This window comes from Chelonia mydas, chromosome 1 (assembly GCF_015237465.2).
Source record: "Chelonia mydas isolate rCheMyd1 chromosome 1, rCheMyd1.pri.v2, whole genome shotgun sequence".
NCBI lineage: Eukaryota > Metazoa > Chordata > Testudines > Cheloniidae > Chelonia > Chelonia mydas.
Window position 1 is genome coordinate 137,293,962 of NC_057849.1, and position 24,762 is coordinate 137,318,723.

Consider the following 24,762-nt stretch of genomic DNA (forward strand, 5'->3'; position numbering starts at 1 on the left):
CAGGAAAAATGGAAAAGGAAAAATGGTTTAGGGTTTTCAGCTATTTTACCCATAAACATGACTTACTTCCAATGTGTCCCCATCAATCTCTCCTTCTAATTCCAACGCACTGCCCACAGCATCAGTCAAAATCTCCTTAACCAAGCCACAGAATCTGCAAGCAGTAAGTATCACACCATCAGCAAAGACAACACCCTCTCTGAAAAAGATTAGCTAGAACTTTGTAATCCATGTGCAAAGCAATACATTTACTAACAAACTGTAAGAGGGTTCCTTCATTTACTTTCCATCTTTACATTTACTATAGTTTACCTGAGGAAAGATATCAAACATACATTGAAAAATAAAAACCTACTTATCTACAAAGTGGTTTAATCAGCTGCAGTGTACCCAAGGATTTGTTTGGGTTTTTTGAATCGTAATTCTTTTAACTACAATGTTTTAGTTAGCTAAATCTATAGATTAGCCTTAGTGTGGCCTAGTCTTTACAAATGCAATTACAGAAACATGAAAACCAAGATATTTAAAAGTGGCTAGAGATATTCAGTGCCTCAGTTTTGGGGTGCACAATCTGAGACCCCTTGGTAACGGCTGACTTTTAGAAAGTGCTGAGTATCCTACGAAACTCAGGCAGTGATGCCTGCAGGCATGCGGCTGTTACACTGTACATAGCATTGGCAGGGGTGCCTAGGGCTGGGGTCCTGGAAATGGGGCATGGCCAGGCAGGCCATCAGTGGTATGGGAGCCCTGCTGCAGGAGCCAGCCCCTTGGAACTGGTGAGGAGCAGCAGACCTGGCTTCCCCGCTGCCCACTTATGTTGGGCCCCACAGCCCCTCTGTCATGATGAAGGGATGGGAGGCAGGACCAAAACTGAGTGAATAGCATTGTGGTCTGGTGCGACTTTAATTTGGCCGCCTTACGTGTATGCATTATGATGCAGTCCTTAATTAAATGATCACATACTACTTTCTCCACAGGACACCTATCTCCCTAAGAACACAGAATGAATGGTACTCATTTAATTAGCAGTTATGCAATATTTTGTTTTAGTTTCATCATTCCATGTGTGGCCCATGCCTTATATACTGCAAACTATTCAAACTCTGCTTTGAAGATAGAAATGCTAATTTCTGCACATTTTTTCTATGGCACTCATTACTTTAGTGCTTGATTGCTATACAGCCATTTAGTACTTTATCTTCACAATATCTCTAAGGTGAGGGGGTTTCCCCAGGGAAGCAACGAACAAACAATAGGAAGTACTTCTTTGCGCAACACACAGTCAATCTGTGGAACTCATTGTCAGGGGATGTTGGTGAAAGCTAAAAGTGGAATTGGGTTTAAAAAAGAATTAGATAAGTTCATGGAGGATAGGTCCATTAATGGCCATTAGCCAAGATGGTCAGAGATGCAACCTCATGCTCTGGGTGTCCCTAGGTCTCTGACTGCCAGATGCTGGGACTGAACGACAGGGGATGGATCACTAGATAATTGCCCTATTCTGTTCATTCCCTCTGAAGCATCTGGAAATAGCCACTGCCATAAGACAGGATCCTGGGCTAGATGGATGGTTGGTCTGACCCAGTACAGCTGTTATGTAATTGAAGGCAGAGAGAGATTAAGGTCAACATTTTGCACGAATTTTGGGTGCCTAATTTGGACCCAATTTTTGAGAGTACTTAGGATTACATAACACTTAATACGTTCAAAACACAGCTCTCATTGACCTTCTCTTCTGACAATCCCCTGCCTTGTTCACTGCACATTTTCCAACTCCTTCAAACAAATAAGGCATGGGTCCTACACACCTACTTTACTACATGCTCTCATTCACCCCAGAGCAGGTGTAGCCTCTGCACCGAGTGAGCCAGGGGTCCCGTGGAAAAAATATTATGTGACCATGTAATTAAAGACTGTATTATAATGCATTCATACGAGGGGCCAGATATAAGGTTACACAAACAACCCTAATTCTGGCATTTGCTAACTTTTGAGAGCTTGACTTTACAATCTTAATAATGTTTAACATATTTTTGTGTGTTCCCCATTTTATATAAACACTAAACACAGATTACAGCCCAAAAGAGGGAAAAAACATTAGACGCATTAAGACAAACAGAGCTGAATTCACTCCTGGTAGAAAGTCCACTGATGTCACCAGTCAAATTCCAATCCCAGTGGAGTTATAGACCAAATGCTCTCCTAGTACGTCTTCCACCTGAATTTCAATTACTGTACTTATTATTTAGATCTGATATTCTCTGTCTGCAGAGAATATTCAGATACCCAAGGCAAACTTCAGAAGGGTTACATGCGAGGTAGTAAGTTAGACTCTCCATTACATTTCCTTAAACCTACTTACCACCACTTTGCAGGGTATAAGGAAGTCCAAGCAGGTGTAATTTACATGCCAAAGAGCTAGAAGAAGGTATAGGTTAAAGTAGGATGGGGGCTACTTTAACTTATACCTTCGTTCAAGCTTTTTTACATGCACGTTGTACCAACAGAGACTCCCCTAAATATTGCAAAAGTAGGTGTAGGGACAGTCTGAGTGTAATGGGATCTAGATCATATCATCTTATATATTATCTCTGAATTCGACCCATAGTTTCTTAGTAAGGAAAAAAGTTTCAAGATAAATGCACAAATGAACTTTTATTTATTATCTGAAAAACTGTCAGTTTTTGTCCTCTACTTAGTGCTATATATCAGTCACCAGTGATGCCATAGCCCTCCCTCTTCCCCCGAGGCCCAACCCCACGGCCAGGCCAGCGTGGAGCCTGCCTGGGGAGCCTGGGCAGTTGTGGGAGCCGCGCAGACGACCTGCCCACGGTGTGAGGGAGCCTAAAGCAGCCCCCGGCCCATGTCCCTGCCCCCCCGGGCTCCCTGCCCAACCCAGGGCAGGTGGAGGGTCCACGACTCCATGCTGACTCACCACAGCTGCCCGCGTGGCTCTCACCAACTCAGCTCCGGCCGGGGGGTGGGGGAGACACGGGCTGGGGGCTGCTCTCAGTCGGCCTCCCGTACCGCGGCAGGTGGAGGGTCCACTGCAGCTCTCCACAGCTTCCTGCACAGCTCTTATCATGGCCAGGCTATGGCTCCATGGCCCTGCCCCGAGCCGGGTCAGGGAGAGCCACACGGGCAGCTGTGGGAAGCATGGGTCCCTCCATCTGCCCTACGTGGGATGCCTGGGGGGCGGGCACACAGGCAGGGGGATGCTTTCGGCCGCACTCCAACCCAGGCAGGGGAACAGTGGGCTCCCCGGCCCCGCTCCAGCTTCTGGCTTGGCCTGGGGAGGAGTAGGGGTCCCTGGTTCCCCCACTTTTGGGAAGGCTCCAACGCCCTTTCCAGTCACGTACCATAGAAATTTTATTAGTGGTAAAATCAACTCACCTACTACACTGGTCCTCTGTGGAAAAGTAGATTTGAAAGTCATCAGAATTGTCATGGACATAAAGAAAACAACATCGTTCGTCAAACTTGGATATGCTGTAAAATTTCCATCAAAAAAAGTTTTACTCTATATGTTCATATTAGACAGCATGGAGGAGGAAGTAGTAATATCTTAGGAATTATTCAATTTCAGACAACTTTTCTTTTCTTAAGGACACAGTTAATTTACTCACAAATGCAAGAACAGCTGTAATTGTTCTCCTTACATATAAAATGTCTTTTGTGTCACCTATGATTTAGGGTGAAATCCTGGACACATTTAAGTCACTGGCAAAACTAATGTTGACTTTGACAGGGATAAACCTCATCCCAGATGTTTTTGGTTTTTTTAACCTTTCTTAGTAGACTCATAGATTCATAGATATTTAGGTCAGAAGGGACCATTATGATCATCTAGTCTGACCTCCTGCACAACGCAGGCCACAGAATTTCACCCACCACTCCTACAAAAAAAACCTCACACCTATATCTGTGCTATTGAAGTCCTCAAATTGTAGTTTAAAGACCTCAAGGAGCAGAGAATCCTCCAGCAAGTGACCCGTGCCCCATGCTACAGAGGAAGGCGAAAAACCTCCAGGGCCTTCCAATCTGCCCTGGAGGAAAATTCCTTCCCGACCCCAAATATGGCGATCAGCTAAACCCTGAGCATATGGGCAAGATTCATCAGCCAGATACTACAGAAAATTCTTTCCCGGGTAACTTGGATCTTACCCCATCTAAAAACCCATCACAGGCCATTGGGCCTATTTACCATGAATGTTTAATTACCAAAACCATGTTATCCCATCATACCATCTCCTCCATAAACTTATTGAGTTTAATCTTAAAGCAAGATAGATCTTTTGCCCCCACTACTTCCCTCGGAAGGCTATTCCAAAACTTCACTCCTCTAATGGTTAGAAACCTTCGTCTAATTTCTAATCTAAATTTCCTAGTGGCCAGTTTATATCCATTTGTTCTTGTGTCCACATTGGTACTGAGTTTAAATAATTCCTCTCCCTCTCTGGTATTTATCCCTCTGATATATTTATAGAGAGCAATCATATCTCCCCTCAACCTTCTTTTAGTTAGGCTAAACAAGCCAAGCTCCCTGAGTCTCCTTTCATAAGACAAGTTTTCCATTCCTCGGATCATCCTAGTAGCCCTTCTCTGTACCTGTTCCAGTTTGAATTCATCCTTCTTAAACATGGGAGACCAGAACTGCACACAGTATTCCAGGTGAGGTCTCACCAGTGCCTTGTATAACGGTACTAAAACCTCCTTATCCCTACTGGAAATACCTCTCCTGATGCATCCCAAGACGACATTAGCTTTTTTCACAGCCATATCACATTGGCAGCTCATAGTCATCCTATGATCAACCAATACTCCAAGGTCCTTTTCCTCCTCCGTTACTTCTAGTTGATGCGTCCCTAGCTTATAACTAAAATTCTTGTTATTAATCCCTAAATGCATGACCTTACACTTCTCACTATTAAATTTCATCCTATTCCTATTACTCCAGTTTACAAGGGCATCCAGATCCTCCTGTAGGGTATCCCTGTCCTTCTCTAAATTAGCAATACCTCCCAGCTTTGTATCATCTGCAAACTTTATTAGCACACTCCCACTTTTTGTGCCCAGGTCAGTAATAAAAAGATTAAATAAGATTGGTCCCAAAACTGATCCTTGAGGAACTCCACTGGTAACCTCCCTCCAGCTTGACAGTTCACCTTTCAGTAGGACCCGTTGTAGTCTCCCCTTTAACCAATTCCCTATCCACCTTTCAATTTTCCTATTGATGCCCATCTTATCCAATTTAACTAATAATTCCCCATGTGGCACAGTATCAAACGCCTTACTAAAATCTAAGTAAATTAGATCCACTGCGTTTCCTTTGTCTAAGAAATCTGTTACTTTCTCAAAGAAGGAGATCAGGTTGGTTTGGCACGATCTACCTTTTGTAAAACCATGTTGTATTTTGTCCCATTTACCATTGACTTCAATGTCCTTAACTACCTTCTCCTTCAAAATTTTTTCCAAGACCTTGCATACTACAGATGTCAAACTAACAGGCCTATAATTACTTGGATCACCTTTTTTCCCTTTCTTAAAAATAGGAACTATGTTAGCAATTCTCCAATCATACGGTACAACCCCTGAGTTTACAGATTCATTAAAAATTCTTGCTAATGGGCTTGCAATTTCTTGTGCCAATTCTTTTAATATTCTTGGATGAAGATTATCTGGGCCCCCCGATTTAGTCCCATTAAACTGTTTGAGTTTCGCTTCTACCTCAGATATGGTGATGTCTACCTCCATATCCTCATTCCCATTTATCATGCTACCATTATCCCTAAGATCCTCTTTAGTCTTATTAAAGACTGAGGCAAAGTATTTGTTTAGATATTGGGCCATGCCTAGATTATCCTTGACCTCCACTCCATCCTCAGTTTTTAGCGGTCCCACTTCTTCTTTCTTTGTTTTCTTCCTATTTATATGACTATAGAACCTTTTACTATTGGTTTTAATTCCCTTTGCAAGGTCCAACTCTACTTGACTTTTAGCCTGTCTCACTTTATCCCTACATATTCTGACCTCAATAAGGTAGCTTTCCTTACTGATCCCTCCCTTCTTCCACTCCCTATATGCTTTCTGCTTTTTCTTAATTACCTCTCTAAGATGCTTGCTCATCCAGCTTGGTCTACAACTCCTGCCTATGAATTTTTTCCCCTTTCTTGGGATGCAGGCTTCCGATAGCTTCTGCAGCTTTAATTTAAAATAATCCCAGGCCTCCTCTACCTTTAGACCCATAAATTCTTCAGTCCAATCCACTTCCCTAACTAATTTTCTTAATTTTTGAAAGTCAGCCCTTTTGAAATCAAAAACCCTAGTTGCAGATTTATTTTTGTTAATCCTTCCATTCAGTTTGAACTGAATTAGCTCATGATCACTTGAGCCAAGATTATCCCCTACAACCATGTCCTCTATGAGGTCCTCATTACTCACCAAGACCAAATCTAAAATGGCATCCCCTCTAGTCGGTTCAGCAACTACTTGCTGAAGGAATCCATCAGCTATCGCAGCTAGGAAAATCTGAGCCCTATTATTATTACTAGCACTCGTCCTCCAGTCTATATCTGGGAAGTTAAAGTCTCCCATGATCACACAGTTTCCATTAGTATTTACTTTATTAAAAACATTAAAAAGGGCTCTATCCATATCCAAATTAGATCCCGGCGGTCTATAGCACACCCCAAGCACTATCCCAGGGGAGGCTCTAATAGTTTTCTTCCCCAATTTAATTTTTGCCCAGACAGACTCAGTCATATCCATTTCATCGCTTCTTATTTCTTTACATTCTATCTCATCATTGATATACAGTGCTACTCCACCACCTTTACCTTTATTTCGGTCTTTCCTAAACAGCACATACCCTTCAATACCTGTAGCCCAGTCATGACTACTATTCCACCAGGTCTCTGTTATACCTATAATATCTGGTTTCACTTCCTGCACCAGTAACTCTAGTTCCTCCATTTTGTTACCTAGGCTCCTTGCATTAGTGTACAAACATCTTAATTTTTGCTGTTTGGCCTCACTCACATTCTGTACCCTATTAGGCACGGTTATTTTACTACCAGTATAACCTATTAGACTTGTACCTACACTGCCCTTCCTCCTACCTACGGCTGTATCCACTCTTACTTCATTTTCTTTCCACTCTATGCTAAATTCTGGCGTGGAGATTACCTGGACATCTCCCAACCATCTCCCCCAAATTCCTAGTTTAAAGCTCTCTTAATCAGTTGTGCCAGCCTCCATCCTAGAAGTCTATTTCCTTCCCTACTCAGATGAAGTCCATCCCGAGAGAACTGTCCTCTATCCATGAATGCCTCCCAGTGGCCATACATCCCAAAGCCCTCCTTATAGCACCACTGCCTAAGCCATCTATTGATAGTCATAATCTTGTCACACCTTTGTTGCCCTTCTCTAGGAACAGGCAGAATCCCACTAAAGATCACCTGAGCCTCAATTTCCTTAAGCGTCCTCCCCAGCCTAGCATAGTCTCCCTTAATACTTTCCAGCGAGAATCTAGCCGTATCATTTGTTCCCACATGAAGGATAATTAGGGGATTCTTTCCCGCTCCCTTTAGAATCCTTTTCAACCTCAGGTCTACATCCCGTATCTTAGACAGCACACCCTTCTATTCTCTGGATCATATGATTTCCTAGTATTTGACGGCCCATGTGTGGAAACTGAACCAATTTAACATCTATTTAGATTCCAGGGCTGTCTTTGTTTATGTTAACAAATTTAGTTTATACTTCTGTTACATTTGCAATAAACCTTAAAAAGGAAATGGCAACATACATTAGTGCGTAAGCTTCTTAGAACTCTTTAAAGACCAGATTAATGTGCAACCACATCTGCCATTGAGGCAAGACCCTTTGTCGAAAAATTGCCTCTCTTTGATCACCCCTGCACAGAACCCAAGTAAATGGGCTACGTGCTGAAGAACTATGCAGGAACTGGGAGAAATGGAATCCACCTTCAGTCCATGCACATAGAAGTCCTAAGGTCCCTTCATAGGTGCTACTAGCTTTTGGATTGGAATAGCTTCTGAATTGCAAAACATTTTGCATCCTCCATACAGGAGTTCATAGTCACAGGATCTGCATAACTTCGAACTCCTGCAACCCCTTCCTCCCTTGCCTGAGCAGTCACCAGGCTCTCCCTCCACGCTAGACTGCACAGAAAGGTCATGAAGCCCTGTTCAACTAAGTGTAGAGTTTGCAGAGGTCTTTTATGTGTCCACTTTGTAAGAGAACCTTTGCAGTTCAGCTGCATTTCGAAATTATATTTTCTTCTCCCATTCAATAATTTTTGACAAGCACTTTACTTATGTGTATGAGGCACCTTGTTTTGTAAAAGCATTGTTCATTTGAGAACATGAAATAATTGAATGCTCAATATTTTGGGTTGCTGTAACATTTAAGGGTAACACAATAGTGCCAACATTCTAAAATGCATATTAAGAATTCTGCCAAAACAAAGAAAACATTCTGTATAATTTTTTTAAAAAGTTATATTTAGTAATAATTCTACTCTGGAAACATAACATGCGAGGAAACCCCCACTTTTTGCAGCCAGCTCTATTACTCTACAAAACACACAATAAAACTCTCCATTTCAAATGTCACTGGATCACTTGGCTTTGATGAAGCAATCTCCGGTGTAGAAATATATGAGGCAGATTAATCTATCTGACTAAATTAGGATAATAAACCAAGTGAATTTTCAAAGGTTATACAAAGGTGAAACAACTCAGTATCCATGCATATGATTTTCAGTTTACTAAATATAACAGAACTATATAAGAATACTCAGGTATTTAAGATTAACTGGCTACCATAAAAAGCGATTACATTTGACAAATGTGTGAACTATGATTACAAGTACTATTCTATATTAAATAACTGGTGAGAGTTTCAAAAGCATGAAGAGGTCAAAATAACTCAAAATCAACAAATACAAACGTTAAAAGAAATCAAACCTAATTCAATCACATATAAAACGGTACTTCCCAGGGTTTTAGATTAAGAAAGGAGCTAAAGCAAATAAATCGTCACTATTTAATTAAAGTTACCGTGCTAAGCAATAATTAATCATGCTAACTGAGCCCACTGTAAAGTAATTAATGTGTGTTTTAGAATATTAGCATGATAAGGGATTCCTTATCTGGTGACGGTGCACACCAGCAACAATAATCATTTCATTGGTCTTGGAAACTTGTTGGGACCAAAAATAACCCAACAATTCTCCAGTGCAACAAAGGGAAAATCCTGGCTGCGCCCATCTCAGTTGCACAGGTGCAGAAGGACTAGTGGTGGTTCTGCAGTACTGAAGGTCAGGTAGGCAGGATTTGAGTGCAAGTGTCACAGTCGGGGCCTGGGTGACCAGGCCTAATGGGCAGGGCTGGGGTCAGGAGCCAGGAACAGAACCAAGGGTAAGAACTGTAATTGGAAGCCCGGAACCAGCATGGAGGATCAAAGCCGGGGTTGGAAGCTAGGAGTCAAGGCTGAGGGTCAGAGACAGTCAGAAGCCAGGAACTAAAGCCAGGGATCAGAGCGGTAACGAAGAAAAAGGCCAAGGAGCACTGTCATAGAAGCCAGCTGAGGATCCACCTATTTGCACTGTCAACTTCCTGTTCCTGGTGTTCCCTCTAAGCTTAAGTAGTGCACCTGGAACAATCAGGGACTCTGGGAGCACTGCCTATCAGATCCTCTGTTGGTGGCATATCCAGTAGTGTTTGGGCTCACTACGTTCCCAGCCTGTCAATTGCTGCTCTGACAGAGCTATCTGGTGGCAGTGTGGACACAGCGGTTGCTCAGGGACCAGCAGACCCAGCTCCAGACCCAAAGATCCTTACAGCAAGGGGCCAACAACTCTGTGAAGGCTCCCGGCAAGGGTGCTGGAACTATTTTTAAAGCTGGGGAGCTGAGAGCCACTGAACCAAACTAAATCCTGTCTATAATGGAAACCACTTCAAGCCAGCGGGTGCAGCAGCACCTCTAGTTCCAGCACCCATGCTCCCAGCATGCTGTTGCACCTGAACATTTGGGTGGGGCGGGAGGGAGGCAGGGCAAGGACAGACTAGGAAAGGGGTAGCCATTGTTCTTCAGCAGAGCTAGGTGGAGAAGGGGCCAGGACGCACAGGAGCGTGAGGCCACAGCAGTGGATGCACAGCAGCCCTAGGGGGTAAAATTATTTCCCCAGAGCCACTATAGAATTCCCACCTATTTCATCTCTGTGGTTCAGGAAGGATTTGCCCCATAGTAACCAATTAGTTATAATGTAGAGCCAAATTCAAATGTAGAGCCAAATTCTGATCTCAAGTGATACTGGGGCACCTCCACTGACTTCAACAAGAGCAGGATCAGATCCATTCGAGTTGCATGGATGTAGCAGAGGGGATTTTCACCCACTGGATTCATGTAAAGTAGAAATGTAAACCCAAAATCTTCCCTCACATGTACATATTGAAGATATTGGCCTTCGTAGTCGAAAGCCCGCTCACCCTACTCAGGCAAATATTGTTACTGGGCCTACTCATTTGAATAAGATAAGCAAGATTTAGTCCTAAATGGGTAAAATTTGTTAGGAAACATGGTGTATTAGTTTGGGCATTTAAAACATGGCTTATTCTTTCCTCTCTTGGAAGACTTTAATCAGTGTAGCTTTTGAGCAGAAGAATCTTGTTATATTATTTTATTGCTTGGTTAATGAACCAAGAAAGGTAGTATTATTTTAATTTAATCAAAGGAGCACTGTTTTAAGGTCATTATTTACACGTGAGAGGAAATATGAAATTCTTTGTTTTATTTATGTGATATCTTCAAGTGCTAAATTATACGGGTAGGTTCTTTGTAACTCTTCCAGGATTTTGAGTTCAGAGCTCTTTGTTGTAATGTATCTTCTTTATTGGTCTGATGTTTTATGCTAACACTAGGATAACTCATGGCCTAAGAAATTACAACTGAGCTCTGTTAAAAAAACTTAATTAAGTTTTAGAAAATGTGACTGACTTTTTACTATTATCTGGCAAAATTACATTTAGAGTTGGATTCAATTTAATCCTTTGTCAAACTGAGGGAAGAAGCTTTCGGACAATATTATTATTTGTTTCTTGATCAAGAAATTCCAGGAATAGAAGAGAAAAGGAGTTACCCCTTGGTTCACTTTTCTCAGCAGCTCCTACACCTAGCTTGGGTAATCACCTTTGCTGATTACTTTGCAGGTATTTTTTTGCACACATAAGAATGGCCATACTGGGTCAGACCAAAGGTCCATCCAGCCCAGTATCCTGTCTACCGACAGTGGCCAATGCCAGGTGCCCCAGAGGGAGTGAACCTAACATGTAATGATCAAGTGATCTCTCTCCTGCCATCCATCTCCACCCTCTGACAAACAGAGGCTAGGGACACCATTCCTTACCCATCCTAGCTAATAGCCATTAATGGACTTAACCTTCATGAATTTATCTAGTTCTCTTTTAAACCCTGTTATAGTCCTAGCCTTCACAGCCTCCTCAGGCAAGGAGTTCCACAGGTTGACTGTGCGCTGTGTGAAAAAGAACTTCCTTTTATTTGTTTTAAATCTGCTGCCCATTAATTTCATTTGGTGGCCCCTAGTTCTTATAGTATGGGAACAAGTAAATAACTTTTCCTTATTCACTTTCTCCACACCACTCATGATTTTATATACCTCTATCATATCTCCCCTTAGTCTCCTCTTTTCCAAGCTGAAAAGTCCTAGCCTCTTTAATCTCTCCTCCTATGGGACCTGTTCCAAAACCTTAATCATTTTAGTTGCCCTTCTCTGAACCTTTTCTAATGCCAGTATATCTTTTTTGAGATGAGGGGACCACATCTGTACAGAGTATTCAAGATGTGAGCATACCATGGATTTATATAAGGGCAATAAGATATTCTCCATCTTATTCTCTATCCCTTTTTAAATGATTCCTAACATCCCGTTTGCTTTTTTGACTGCCGCTGCACACTGCGTGGACATCTTCAGAGAACTATCCACAATGACTCCAAGATCTCTTTCCTGATTAGCTGTTGCTAAATTAGCCCCCATCATATTGTATGTATAATTGGGGTTATTTTTTCCAGTGTGTATTACTTTACATTTATCCACATTAAATTTCATTTGCCATTTTGTTGCCCAATCACTTAGTTTTGTGAGATCTTTTTGAAGTTCTTCACAGTCTGCTTTGGTCTTAACTATCTTGAGCAGTTTAGAATCATCTGCAAACTTTGCCACCTCACTGTTTACCCCTCTCTCCAGATCATTTATCAATAAGTTGAATAGGATTGGTCCTAGGACTTACCCTTGGGGCACACCACTAGTTACCCCTCTCCATTCTGAAAATTTACCATTTATTCCAACCCTTTATTCCCTGTCTTTTAACCAGTTCTCAATCCATGAAAGCGTCTTCCCTCTTATCCCATGACAACTTAATTTACGTAAGAGCCTTTGGTGAGGGACCTTGTCAAAGGCTTTCTGGAAATCTAAGTACATTATGTCCACTGGATCCCCCTTGTCCACATGTTTGTTGACCCCCTCAAAGAACTCTAATAGATTAGTAAGACATGATTTCACTTTACAGAAACCACGTTGACTTTTGCCCACCAATTTATGTTCTTCTGTGTGTCTGACCATTTTATTCTTTACTATTGTTTCAACTAATTTGCCCGGTACTGACGTTCGACTTACCGGTCTGTAATTGCCGGGATCACCTCTAGAGCCCTTCTTAAATATTGGCATTACATTAGCTATCTTCCAGTCACTGGGTACAGAAGCTGATTTAAAGGACAGGTTACAAACCATAGTTAATAGTTCCGCAATTTCACATTTGAGTTCTTTCAGAACTCTTGGGTGAATGCCATCTGGTCTCAGTGACTTGTTACTGTTAAGTTTATCAATTAATTCCAAAACCTCCTCTAGTGACACTTCAATCTGTGACAATTCCTCAGATTCGTCACCTACAAAAGACGGCTCACGTTTGGGAACCTCCCTAACATCCTCAGCTGTGAAGACTGAAGCAAAGAATTCATTTACTTTCTCCACAATGACTTTATCCCTATCTGAGTCTGAGATAGGGTTGCCAAACCTCCCAGTTTTGCTGGAAGTCTCCCGGAATCGAGGTCTATCTCCCAGAGGCTAGTGAAGCCAAACCAGGAGATTTTAGGCTGCTAAAAGTGTGGGGGAGCAGCAGGGCTAAGGCAGGCTCCCTGCCTGCCCTGGCACCACGCCGCTCCCAGAAGCGGCCGGCACGTCCCTGCAGCCTCTGCGGGGGCGATCCAAGAGGTCTCTGCGAGCTACCCTCGTTCCAAGCGCTGACTCTGCAGCTCCCATTGGCCGCGGTGCCTGGCCAATGGGAACTGTCGGGGCGGTGCCTGTGGTGGGAGGCAGCGTGCAGAGCCACCTCCCCCCCTGCAGGGCCGTGCCAGCTGCTTCTGGGAGTGGCGTGGGGCCAGAGCAGGCAGGGAGCCTGCCTTACCCCACTGTGCTGCCTACTGGGAGCCGCCTGAGGTAAGTGCCACCCTGCCAGAGCCCACAACCCTCACCGCCTCCCACACCCCAACCCCCGCCCCAGTCCTGAGCCCCCTCTTGCACCCAAACTTCCTGCCAGAGCCCACACTCCCTCCTGCACCTCGACCCCCTGCCCCAGCCCAGAGCCCCCTCCTGCACCCAAACTCCCTCCCAGAGCCCACACCCCTCAAGAACCCCAATCCCATGCCCCAGCCCTGAGCCCCCTCCTGGACCGCACACCCACTCTAGCACCAGGCACAGCCCGGAGCTCCCCACCCACACCCGGTGAAAGTGAGTAAGGGTGGGGGAGAGCAAGCAAAACAGGGAGGGGGAAGGAGTGAGAAGGCGAGGCCTTAGAGAAGGGGCAGGGCAGGGGATGGGGTAAGGGTGTTTGGGTTTGTGAGATTAGACAGTTGGCAACCCTAGACTGAGACCTTGTATTTTTTTCTTGCAGCCTGAAGACTTCTCTATAAATGTCTCCTAATGTAAGAGATGTCTTCAGCTGGCCTCTTCCAGCCCTCTCTTGTCCTTGTTTTTAAATACAAAAAAGTGTCAACCGTGGAAAAGAAACTAAAATTTATTTCCCGGAAATCTAGCTTCCAGTAACACGGAACTAACAAAGTTTAAACAAGATTGCACCAATTGAGGGTGGGTTTAGCTCAGTGGTTCCCAAACTCTGGGTTGTGACCCCAGATGGGGTTGTGGCGATCCCTATTGCGAGGAGGATGCCATTTTGCTCCACACTGCATGACCTCACACGTACAGTGTGTGCCAGGTCATGGTGCTCTACAAAATGGCATCCTCCGCACAGCATGACTTCACATGCACCATACATACACGGTCACTCTGTGCAGAGGACGTCATGTTCTAGGACAAAATGTCATCCTCCAGGCAGTCTGGGGTCCTGGGAGGAAATAATTAGTTAAATGGGGTCATGGTGGCAAAAAGTTTGGCAACCCCGGCTTAGCTGAATATAAGAATTGTAAATACAGTTCAAAATACTGATTTTCAAAATAGAACTCTGACATTTTAGGTCAGACTGTACAGCAGAAATTCACTGCTCTGCTTGACCTAAGGAAAGACAGACAAGTCTTCCCTGTTACAGTGTTTTGAAGCGGTTTAGGTAGAACAAAAATTTAACAGCAAATGAAAAGCAGAGTTCATTATCTCAAATCATAAGGCATGATCATCTGACATAAGTGAAATATAAAATGTGAAACCATAATTAGTTGTTTTCAAACATACCAACCTTATTCCCCTAATGGAGGAAGCTGTAAAATTCCATTCATGAATTTGTTTCTGTAAGGAACAAAGATCTAAGTCAACCACAGGTTAGTCTCAGCTTGTTATTTGAAAGCAAAGTCACACAATACATAGAATCTTGTCAAGAATAGCCACAGCTCCATTTTCTTATTTGAAAGGATGAATAGATTTGGGTAGATGAAGGACCTACATTCAATGCTAGTTTTACTCACTTGAGGAAAAGCAAATTTAAAAATATCACAATGAATTAAGATACATATTTTCTAGTGTAAAATTCAGTTTCAAAAGCAAAGTTGAAGCTTGAAGTGTAATTTACCAAACAGTGCATCTTTGTACTGATTGATTATTCCTTTCATATTAAAAAAAACACATAGGGCAGATCCGCTGCCCTTCTCTTCCCCTTTAGGAATAGAACGCTGCCATTTTCAGCAGACAGAGCACTAGCGTAATTGGTTTCTATGACTTCTCTTCCCCTGGAAGCTCTGGCACAGAAATAATTGGAGGCAGAGAGGGAGATGGACAGAGTGTGACCAGAAGTACTGCCCTCCAGCTGTCCCCAGCGAATGGATGGTGTCTTGGTTACTGTTGTCAGCTAACATAGGTTAGGGCAGTCCACAAGGAATCTGCTTTGTAAGGTAAAATCGTGTCATATATGCTGTGGCCTGAATTGGGAGTAGTGCACAACCCCACCACACCAGGCCAGGTTAGATTTCAGGGATGCACCAACATTTAAAACCTTGACCCATGATTTGGTCATCTCTTACTTTGGTTATCATAACCTCTTTGGGTATCATACCTCTTTTCCAGATCTCACCTCACGGAGGCTGCAAAAGCTGTCCTCCTCCTCATGCCTCTCCAACAATATCTCCCCCTTCTTGATCATTCTGGGCTTTCTATTCTTCTTTCTCATCAAATTAAAGTTACTTCTCACTTTCAAGGGTTTGGACAACTTCATAACTGTCTGCATCACATCTCTTTACAAATTTCCTCCTATACCCTCTCTCATAATCCCATATTCCAACAAAGTTTGTCTCTTGACTTTGTCCTTCACCGGCTCATGACCTTATATCTTCTTTCATGCTGCCCTCTACATTTGGAAAACCTTTACAATTTCAACAATGCCATGCACATTGTGGTGCTTTATCAATAATAACTAATAATCAATGTAGGTTATGTCTGAATTGTATCTCTGTAAAATCACATGTGCTAATGTAAAAAACAAAACTAAAGAGGATAATAGTATCAAACCCACTACCCAAAAGGACTTCGATAGAGCATGTTCTAGTGAAATGAGCCCAGGACTGGGAGCCACAAACACCTGAATTCTAATCTGAGATCAGCTACTGAATAATCCCAGATCTGCAAGTCATTTCACCTTCTCTATAGTACCTCAGTTTCCCAATGTGTAAAATGGAGATATTAATTATCCTACATCACAGAGATGTAGAAAGGTTTAAAGTGTTTCTAAAGTGCTCCAAGATCCACAGGTGAAAAAGGAGCCATATAAGTACAAAGCATCATTCGCCATGTGAAATGTGTTTGCCATTTGTCTTACCACTTCAGGGGGCGAGACATGCCACAGAGAGACAGTTCTCTCTTCTGCTTCATTGTTGATTGACACATATGCAGGCTGGTAGACCTTAGTTGGTTCTATCACTAAAACCTAAAAAAACCCAAAGTTCTGTTTAGTGAACTGTAACAGCAACTATACCGTAAGATGTCAAGAAGAATAATGATATAGGATAATAAGCAATCTCAAACCAGACATTAAATATATATTTTTTTATTTTATAAAAATCCATGTTTTTTCCCTATTTACAATAAAACAATATTATTGTGGTATTTGTCATTGTACTTTACAGAGGGCATCAGATGTTCTTAGGTTGGTCAAATGACTACTTAGAAGAAGGGAGATTGAAAAAATGCTAGATTTTGGTTAGTGCCATTCAGTAAGATCTGGAGAAATTAGGATTTATATGTTACAACACTTATTTGGGCATCTTACTGGAAATCTCAGTCCATTAGTTGTTTCTTTCGTTGCCTCAAAAATGATATCTAACCAGAAGTTCAGTCTCTCTTGTCTGGGAGAATGCTCGATGGGGAGTTTCTTGAAACGCTGAATTAACAACAGGTTCTGCACTAATGACCTCAAGTACCTAGAACACATACAGTCAGTCAAGGGTTGGGAGGGGGCGGGGGGGAAGGGAGAGAGAGAGAGAGAGAGAGAGACTGAATGACTCAGAATCACCCTCCCCTCCCCTCACCAAGCTTTTCAATAAGTTAGTAGCTCACATGTAATTTCAAACAAAATTATATGTATTCTACAAGATACTGTCATTTACATATGACAGTGTTGATTTTACAGATTTATAGGCCTGATATCAAGTTTAGACATGAATCTATAGTATGCTTTTGTGCACATCTGATTTGAGAAGTACATGGTTACATGGATCCCTATGTAGTGATGCCAATGGACTGATCACATGCGGGGGCAGAATTGGTTGTGCATATCAAAACTTAGAAGAGAATTCTACTTCAGTCTGAGTCATCTCCATCATTCTCCTTCCCTTAACATACACATTTCAGGGGAATCTAAAACCAGCTCTATCAGTCTGATGGATATTTTATTTTCTATCAGAATAAAACCACAATAAAGAATCAAGTTCAGATTACGGAGATGCAAAAATTTGAGATTTAGAAATGTATAAGTCATCTGGTTCATCCAATTGTCTGTGTAGGACTGTTCCCTACTGGACATTTTCTAGTATTTTGTCTAGTCTAGTTATAAAAATCCCAAAAGATAGGGCTTTTGACCCAGACGATATATGTACATTTAATGTAAGCACACACTACTTACCAAACTGGAGGCTTCAGTCTGAACAGTTTCTCCGCTGCTTGCACTGCCTTACCAATGTCACTGGCCAGCATGCTCACACTGAAAAACTGTCCCACATCCCAATAATTATTCATTTTTTCCAAGCTTCCTTTTCTTCCCAACAAACTGTTCAGCCGCACACCTGGGAAATTTCACATTGAAAGAAAGCTTCTATTTTAAATTAAATTTTTGCATATTATGCTATCACTATAACAATGATCATTCAGAGACGGAATTGTCCTTAATGAAAGAATGGGGAGTATTTACTCCTACCTGGAGATTATGAGCCAGATGTTTGACCCCATTAAGGCTACTCTGTACAGCTGTGGTGACAAAACGCAGCCTTAAACATGGCTCAACTGGCCAGTGAAGGATTTTTTTGTGTGCAGGGCCCCTGTAGGAGCTCTTACACTACCTTCCTCCCGGCTCCGAGTGTAGGGGATGTACCTCGGTGTCCCTATGCCCCAGAGAGCCCCACCTGCTGGAACAGTCCCTAGGTCAGGAGCTGGTGCAGATTGGTCCCGGGATTGAGGTGTAAGAGTGGTTAAAAAGCCACTTTTGCATCCCCCTGACCTCCTTCGCTGCAGGAAGGGCTGTTCTGGTGCAGCTGAGGATCCAAGTCCAAATGTAGAAGTTTGATTTTTGGCTATTACCTTTCTAGAACGCAACTGAATCTACAATACAACAGTTTTATTTTATAGATCTATTTATATCAGGGAGTTCAAGCTCTTAAACTTTGGGGAAATTAGAATCTGAGTTGGGCAATTGGCTCCTAATTCTGTAATGGGCTAAACCAAATTCATCTCTGCACTGATACGGGGGGGGTCGTCTCCCTGATTAAGTGTCTGTAGTGGCACACAGTGCCCCTTAACTTATACCTTTGTTGCAACGGCAGCTCTGAACCACTGCACCATCTCCCTCCACCTCTGCTGTGTGCTCTAATCCCCCCCACCCCCGTTCCCAGGGCTCCTGAAGGGGTGGCACAGAGCTGTCTCTGCAGCAACTGTAGGGGCTACTCTTATCTGGGGTCTGTTCCCTGCGGCAGATTTATGCTTCTTCTGTGGCCCCTTTTATGTGGGTGTAGCTGGCATAAAGGGACCAAGGGGCAATGATGAATACACCTCAGACCCATCTCTGCAAAATAAAATTGAACTGTTCTTTATTAAAGAGAACACAAACTTCTTGGTTTTTTACCTATTTTTCTTAGTTCCATAGAGGTTTCAAACTGCTGCCCTGCCACAATCAGCAAAACTGCAAGGTTAATTCCAGAATACAGACTTGACTGGAGCTCAAATCCTTTGCGGTACCTGCAGAGACAAAGGGTCTAGAGCTCATGTCTTACTATGCTTTAAACATAAAACACAGCACAGTTGTGAAAAAAGGGGCTCATAGCCCCCTGGATGAAAGCATTTTTAGGGACCGTGTAACAAGTTCATTACTTTGTACCAACACCAATGGGTCTCAACCAGGGGCACACAGAGGTCTTCTAGGGGGTACACCAACTCATCTAGATAGTTGCCCAGTTTTACAAGCTACATAAAAAGCAGTAGCGAAGTCAATACAAATTTAAGTTGCATACAGTTGACTTGTTTATGCTGCTCTATATATTATATACTGAAATGTCAGTACAATATTTATATTCCAATTGATTTATTTTAAATTATATGGTAGTAATGAGAAAGTAAGCAGTTTTTCAGTAATAGTGTGCTGTGACACTTTTGTATTTTTATGTCTGACTTTGTAAGCAAGTAGTTTTTAAATGAAGTGAAACTTGGGGGAATGCAAGACAAATCAGACTCCTGAAAGGGGTACAATCATCTGGAAAGGTTGAGAGCCACTGATTTAACCTGTCGTCGGAGAGGAAAGGAGAGGAGAGGAAAATATCTGCATACAATTTTGTGTCCCATCAATTTGCATGATTTGGAGGAAGGAAAATCTGAGTTAGTTATTTTAAAAAATTAACATTTAATGCAACAGAATGTCATTTTAGTCCATTGGTGATGTAGGAATGCCAAGGAAAATACAGCAAGATGTTCTTTCTTAGTGAGAATTTTACATAAAGAGCTGTGAGTTACACATGTTCTGTTACTTTATGTCTCTTTGCCCCAAATCCTGTTCCTTAGTAGCAAAACTCCCATGAACTTGGCTAAATCATCTAGGGCCAACTGTTTTTATGCATTTATTTTATTCCAGGAGAGACCCATTTACATCTTGGGGGTCCTTTATTCCCTGCACATTGTAATATTACTCTTGCTTGAGACATCTCTTCTGAAAAAAAAAAAAAAGACAGTATTTTACAGTAACGATCCAGAAAATACACCATTAATCTGTATTGCAGAAGTTTGAATAATTACTGTACAATATGCGGCTTACATCTCTCTCTCTCCCCACATGTGTGCACCGTGACTGCATTAGCAGACTTTATTATGGAGTTTATCAACGCAGCTCCTTAAACTCACTGGACAACTTGCTATTGAGCAACATGAGACATCTCCTTTCTCAGCACCCCCTCATGGGACTAAGGATAGAATTCCTCCCTGTGCAGAAGACCAGCATGATGCCGATACACTACCTGCATCTCACTTAAACCCTCAAAGTGGGGTTTAAGTGAGATGTAAATAGAGCTAGGTCTTCTGTGGTGTCTCTGCACAGAGGTGACTTTTACCCTGAATTCACTGTTTGTGCGGCACTCCCAACCCATACCAATACACAGAGAAGAGTAAGAGACCAGGAATTTGTTTGCCTTAAAAAAAACAAAACAAACAAACCACACTAAGATACAGTTGGCCAAAATGGAGATCCTGACTCAAAGTTTTCTCAATTCTGACTAAACCAAGTGCTAATTTTACTTCAGTAGGAGTTTGCTTAAATAAGGACTGTGAGGAAGTAAAGACCTTGGAGTTTAGCCTTATAATTTGGCATAGTCTTGTTTAGATAAATTCTGCTGTTTTTTCAAAGCCAGATGAAAAACTTTGAAAATGCTGTTAAATGGGTTTGCTTTTTCTGTTACCATTCAATGGCAATGTCTCGGCTACTGGTATCTTTACAGTCAGAATCAAGGAATATGTCCTTGTAGATTCTCCCGCACAGGCAGAACATATCTGGAGCAGGGTGATCACAGGTCTGCAGGACTTGAAGCATCACTTGTAATGCCTTCCCTCTGTCGCCTGTATTGTTCCTTCTAAAATCAATGCAGAAAATGACACGAATGAGTTCAAATCCAAAATAGCAAGTTTGAGATGCACAGTAGATTTAGTTTGTGCTATCATTCCACTGAAATGTAATTGTGTATTGGCTGGTAGAAATGAAATTCTGTTGTCATAGGGGAACTACTCGTTCTTCCATCCATGAATAGACAGGTGTTGGGCATGCTGTGAAAGGGAAAACAGCACTTCACATGAGGCTCAGTCCCCACAACAGTTGCTACAGGGTAACAGTCGTATTTCCATGGTAGTCAATGGGACAACTCACTGTACTATGCCTAACAGTGTCTACAGGCATGGACCCATAATTCAGAAGTGACCACCACCAGCCAGTCCTGTGGTGATACTGACTGGCTGTGCAGGAAAGCCAGGTTGATCTCTCTTTGTCCAGCAAGACGAGGGAGATCAACATGAAACCTTTGGGGAAACGGATATTGAGGGACATAGTACTGAAGTGAACTACTTTTATTCCTTGATTAATTTGTGGAGGTAAGAGATAAAAAGTGTAAAAGATCTAAAAATTAACAGCTGTAATGAGCATCTAATTAAATGTAACATTTAACATGTAACAGTCATTGTCATCACAAAAATCAAGCTAGTAAAATATTATATACTCTTAACATTTTTGTTAACATAATTTCAGAATTCCTGGCTAAATAAACCCAGATTCACCTTGTAGTTTTCAGTAAATTTAAAACTCACTCTCACTATTTACATCAAAAAGGCACGTGTGAACAGAAAAAAAATGTCAGTGTGAACAGGAAAAAAATGCATTTGCAAGTGAAAAGCAAGCCTGGTTTTAGAGCTTAAAATCCACTTACCAGCATTTTGCTAATCACTAGGATTCAAACTATTTACCAACCCATTTTCAGATCTGCTTATGGTTTCCTGATCCCCAGTATCTAGGTATACAGAAACAGACTTATGCTTAAAAACATCTATGCTTACTTTGTCAGCAATGCTAGGGGCAGAGAGCTGCTTCTGGTAATTTTAGAAATTTTTTCCGCTGAAAGGATTGTATCTCCAGTAAAGCTGCCCAGTTCCTTGGGTAACCAGCAGATGGAACAGGGCCCATGAAACATACGTACAGCAAAACATGTTCTTCTGAGTGTGAGACGTGCAGGATAAAAGTGTAATATGGCTATACAGATTTGTAACTAGTTCTCTACATTTTTTGCTGCCTGTGATGCCAGAGGCATGATGTAAACTGTACAGTAGCAAGTACCAGAGAGTTTTAAAAGAGTGCATTGTTTCTTCAGATTGAATTTGAACTACTGTCATGAGAACATGAGTCAGTCTAATCCATCATAAATATAAATACAACCATTCATAAAGTAATTGGCATTCAAAAGCAGCACTTTCTGTTTACTGTGACTTAATACATTCTGGAACACTTACTTGCACTAATAAAAAATAATCAATATGCATATCAAAGCAGTCTTAAAATGAGGATGAGGTCTGATAATGACTGCTGAAAAAATAGCATTACAGCATTACAATATTTATTGCATCTCAATTACACCATATCAGATTTGCACAGTTTATAAATACAGATGGACAATCCACAGTATCACTAAGTATATTAAAATCTACAGCAAGAAATAGGCCTAGAATTATTTACAGCAGATACTTTAGTGGTATTCCACATACACTTTCATTAAAAACACAGTACTGATCCCACTGAAGGCTAATGGGGTTATATAGGTGTCAATGAGGGTATAATTTGGCCTGCAGATCCTTTAATACTGGTGATAATGCATAAGTGATGAGAACTCAGCTTGACTTTCAGATTGGAGGTTGAACTTGCAGGGCTCTAGTCAGGAAAAAAACATTTTTTCTTGAAATTCTGCAAATGTTAGATGCAAATCATGTAATAAATATAATATAATAAACTGCATATAATATATGCATATAATATAGACACATAATAAACTGCATACCCCCATGATGCCATTTTTACAGAAGAACTGCATTTTAAAACACTTATTGCTTTTTAAGGAGAATAATTTCCTATGGCTTTCATTACCAGTAATAACTAGTTATTTACTAATGAATCCCTTGTATAATGTTATTCCCATCACTTGCTAATAGCTTCTCTTTGTATGCTAATACATTGTTAATAATCAGTGATTGCATCCTCCCTTATCTTTAATATGAGTCAAGATGGAACTGGGTGGGGGCTACAAAGAAATCACACACACCCGAATGTTGAATAGCAGGAGCTGTAATATCTCCACCCTACACCTTATGCGAAGGCTGAACTCGGCCTTAAGGTAGCTGTAGTCTGCTCTATTTTATGAAAAATCAGATGTAGCCCTTGGGCGCTGGGCAAGCTACCAATGCAGCCATCATTTGAGCAATATTTGGACTGTCCTGGTTAGTCTGTAAGGACCTCTTCAAAATATTAATTAAATCATTTTTAGTTGATGTGACTAAACTTTAAATCACCTATGGACAGCCATAATGTTAAAATTCTAGCTGATAGTGAAAATTTAGACTTTATTAATATTCAGACAAACTACTGCAGTAAGTAAAACAACAAAGAGCCAACCTAATGTGCCATTTAATCATTCTCTTAGCATTAAGCTATCTAATTACAGGCAAGTTAAAGCTCTACCCTAGCCTCTCGACAACCCCCTCCCTACCCAACCCTCACCCAAATTTTCTGTCCCAGTCTCCCTTCCTGGGCTTCTCATCCAATCTCAGTGTCCCCGTTCTTCTCCAGCTCTCTGTTGCATTCTCTTTACTCAGCCAGTCCCAGTTCTATGCCCACACTTGTCTCCTCATCAGATCTGTCTCCCTTCCACTCTCATCTCCTATCCCCGGCCCCACTGATTCTCAGTCCCAGTCTCCTTACCCCCCCTCCTTACTTACCCATTCTCTCCTCCCCCTGCAATCTGATATCAGTTGCCCCTCCTCCCATTGCCCAGTCCCAGTTTCCTTGTCCAGCCAGTCCTGGTCTCCCTGCTCACGGCCCCAGTCATTCCTCCAGCCCAGTCCAGGCTATGTCTACATCTAAAACACTATAGCAGCACAACTGCAGCTGCACCACTGTAGCCCTTCGGTGTAAATACTCACTACACTGACAGGAGGCGTTCTCCTGTTGCTGTCGTTATTGCACCTCCCCAAGAGATGGTAGCTTGGTTGAGAGAAGAATTCTTCCATCGACCTAGTGCTGGCTACACTGTGCCTTAGGTCAGATTAAGGAGGTTGCTCTGGGGTGTGGATTTTTCACACCCCTGAGTGGCATAACTGGGTTGATGTAACTTTTCCATGTAGACCAGTCCCCCAGTTTCCTTTGACAGCCTCAGCTTTCTATCAACCTTGCTCAATCTACTCCCCAATAGCAGGTTAAGCTCTTTCCCCCTCTGCACTGCATTGACAGCACAGGAGAGACAGTCTCCAGTGTCTCAGTTCAGGTGCCCAGGCTCAGCACAGCCTGCAGACACAAAGACCTGCAATGGCAGGGAAAGTCCTGCTCAGCCCAAGTTAGAGCATGCCCAGAGTTGATGGAGTTCTGGGAAATTTAGCTGCTAAAACCTAAGAAGTCTCCACTAAGCATGTGCAAACTGTGATTTTTCTAAAGCTTATAAATTGGCCAGATGTGAGTGGAATTTCATGGGGAAGGGAAAGGCACATTCCTGATACAAAGGGCCCCTACCAAATTTCAAGTCCCTATCTTCAAGGCATGGAAATGCTAGAGCTTTTCAAAGAAAAGCTTAACAGAATTTTTTAACATGGGCAAAAGGAACATAAGTTTTTTCTAACCTTGTTCTCTGAAATGGCTGAATCATTTTGGGTCATTTTCTTCAAACAGTTTCAATCTGAGGCAGACACATGATGACTCATGAGAACATACAATGGGAGGATTGCGTAGGAACCAC

General features: G+C 42.1%; 1 protein-coding gene across 5 annotated transcripts in view; it reads right to left on the bottom strand.

Annotated features, from left to right (window-relative positions):
• MAP3K15 (mitogen-activated protein kinase kinase kinase 15) overlaps positions 1-24,762 on the bottom strand; it is a 147,003-nt gene that overhangs the window by 47,650 nt on the left and 74,591 nt on the right. For all 5 annotated transcript variants that reach the window (XR_006287863.1, XM_043537952.1, XM_007070485.4 and 2 more), the window contains 8 exons: positions 20,686-20,856; positions 18,870-18,982; positions 17,658-17,817; positions 16,806-16,956; positions 16,356-16,463; positions 14,787-14,836; positions 3,394-3,489; positions 67-154 (listed from right to left, as the gene is read on the bottom strand). Coding sequence is in view for 4 of the 5 variants with exons in the window: in XM_043537952.1 (XP_043393887.1) it covers positions 67-154; positions 3,394-3,489; positions 14,787-14,836; positions 16,356-16,463; positions 16,806-16,956; positions 17,658-17,817; positions 18,870-18,982; positions 20,686-20,856 (937 nt within the window). In the remaining variant the exon portion in view is untranslated. The remainder of the gene's footprint in view (positions 1-66; positions 155-3,393; positions 3,490-14,786; positions 14,837-16,355; positions 16,464-16,805; positions 16,957-17,657; positions 17,818-18,869; positions 18,983-20,685; positions 20,857-24,762) is intronic.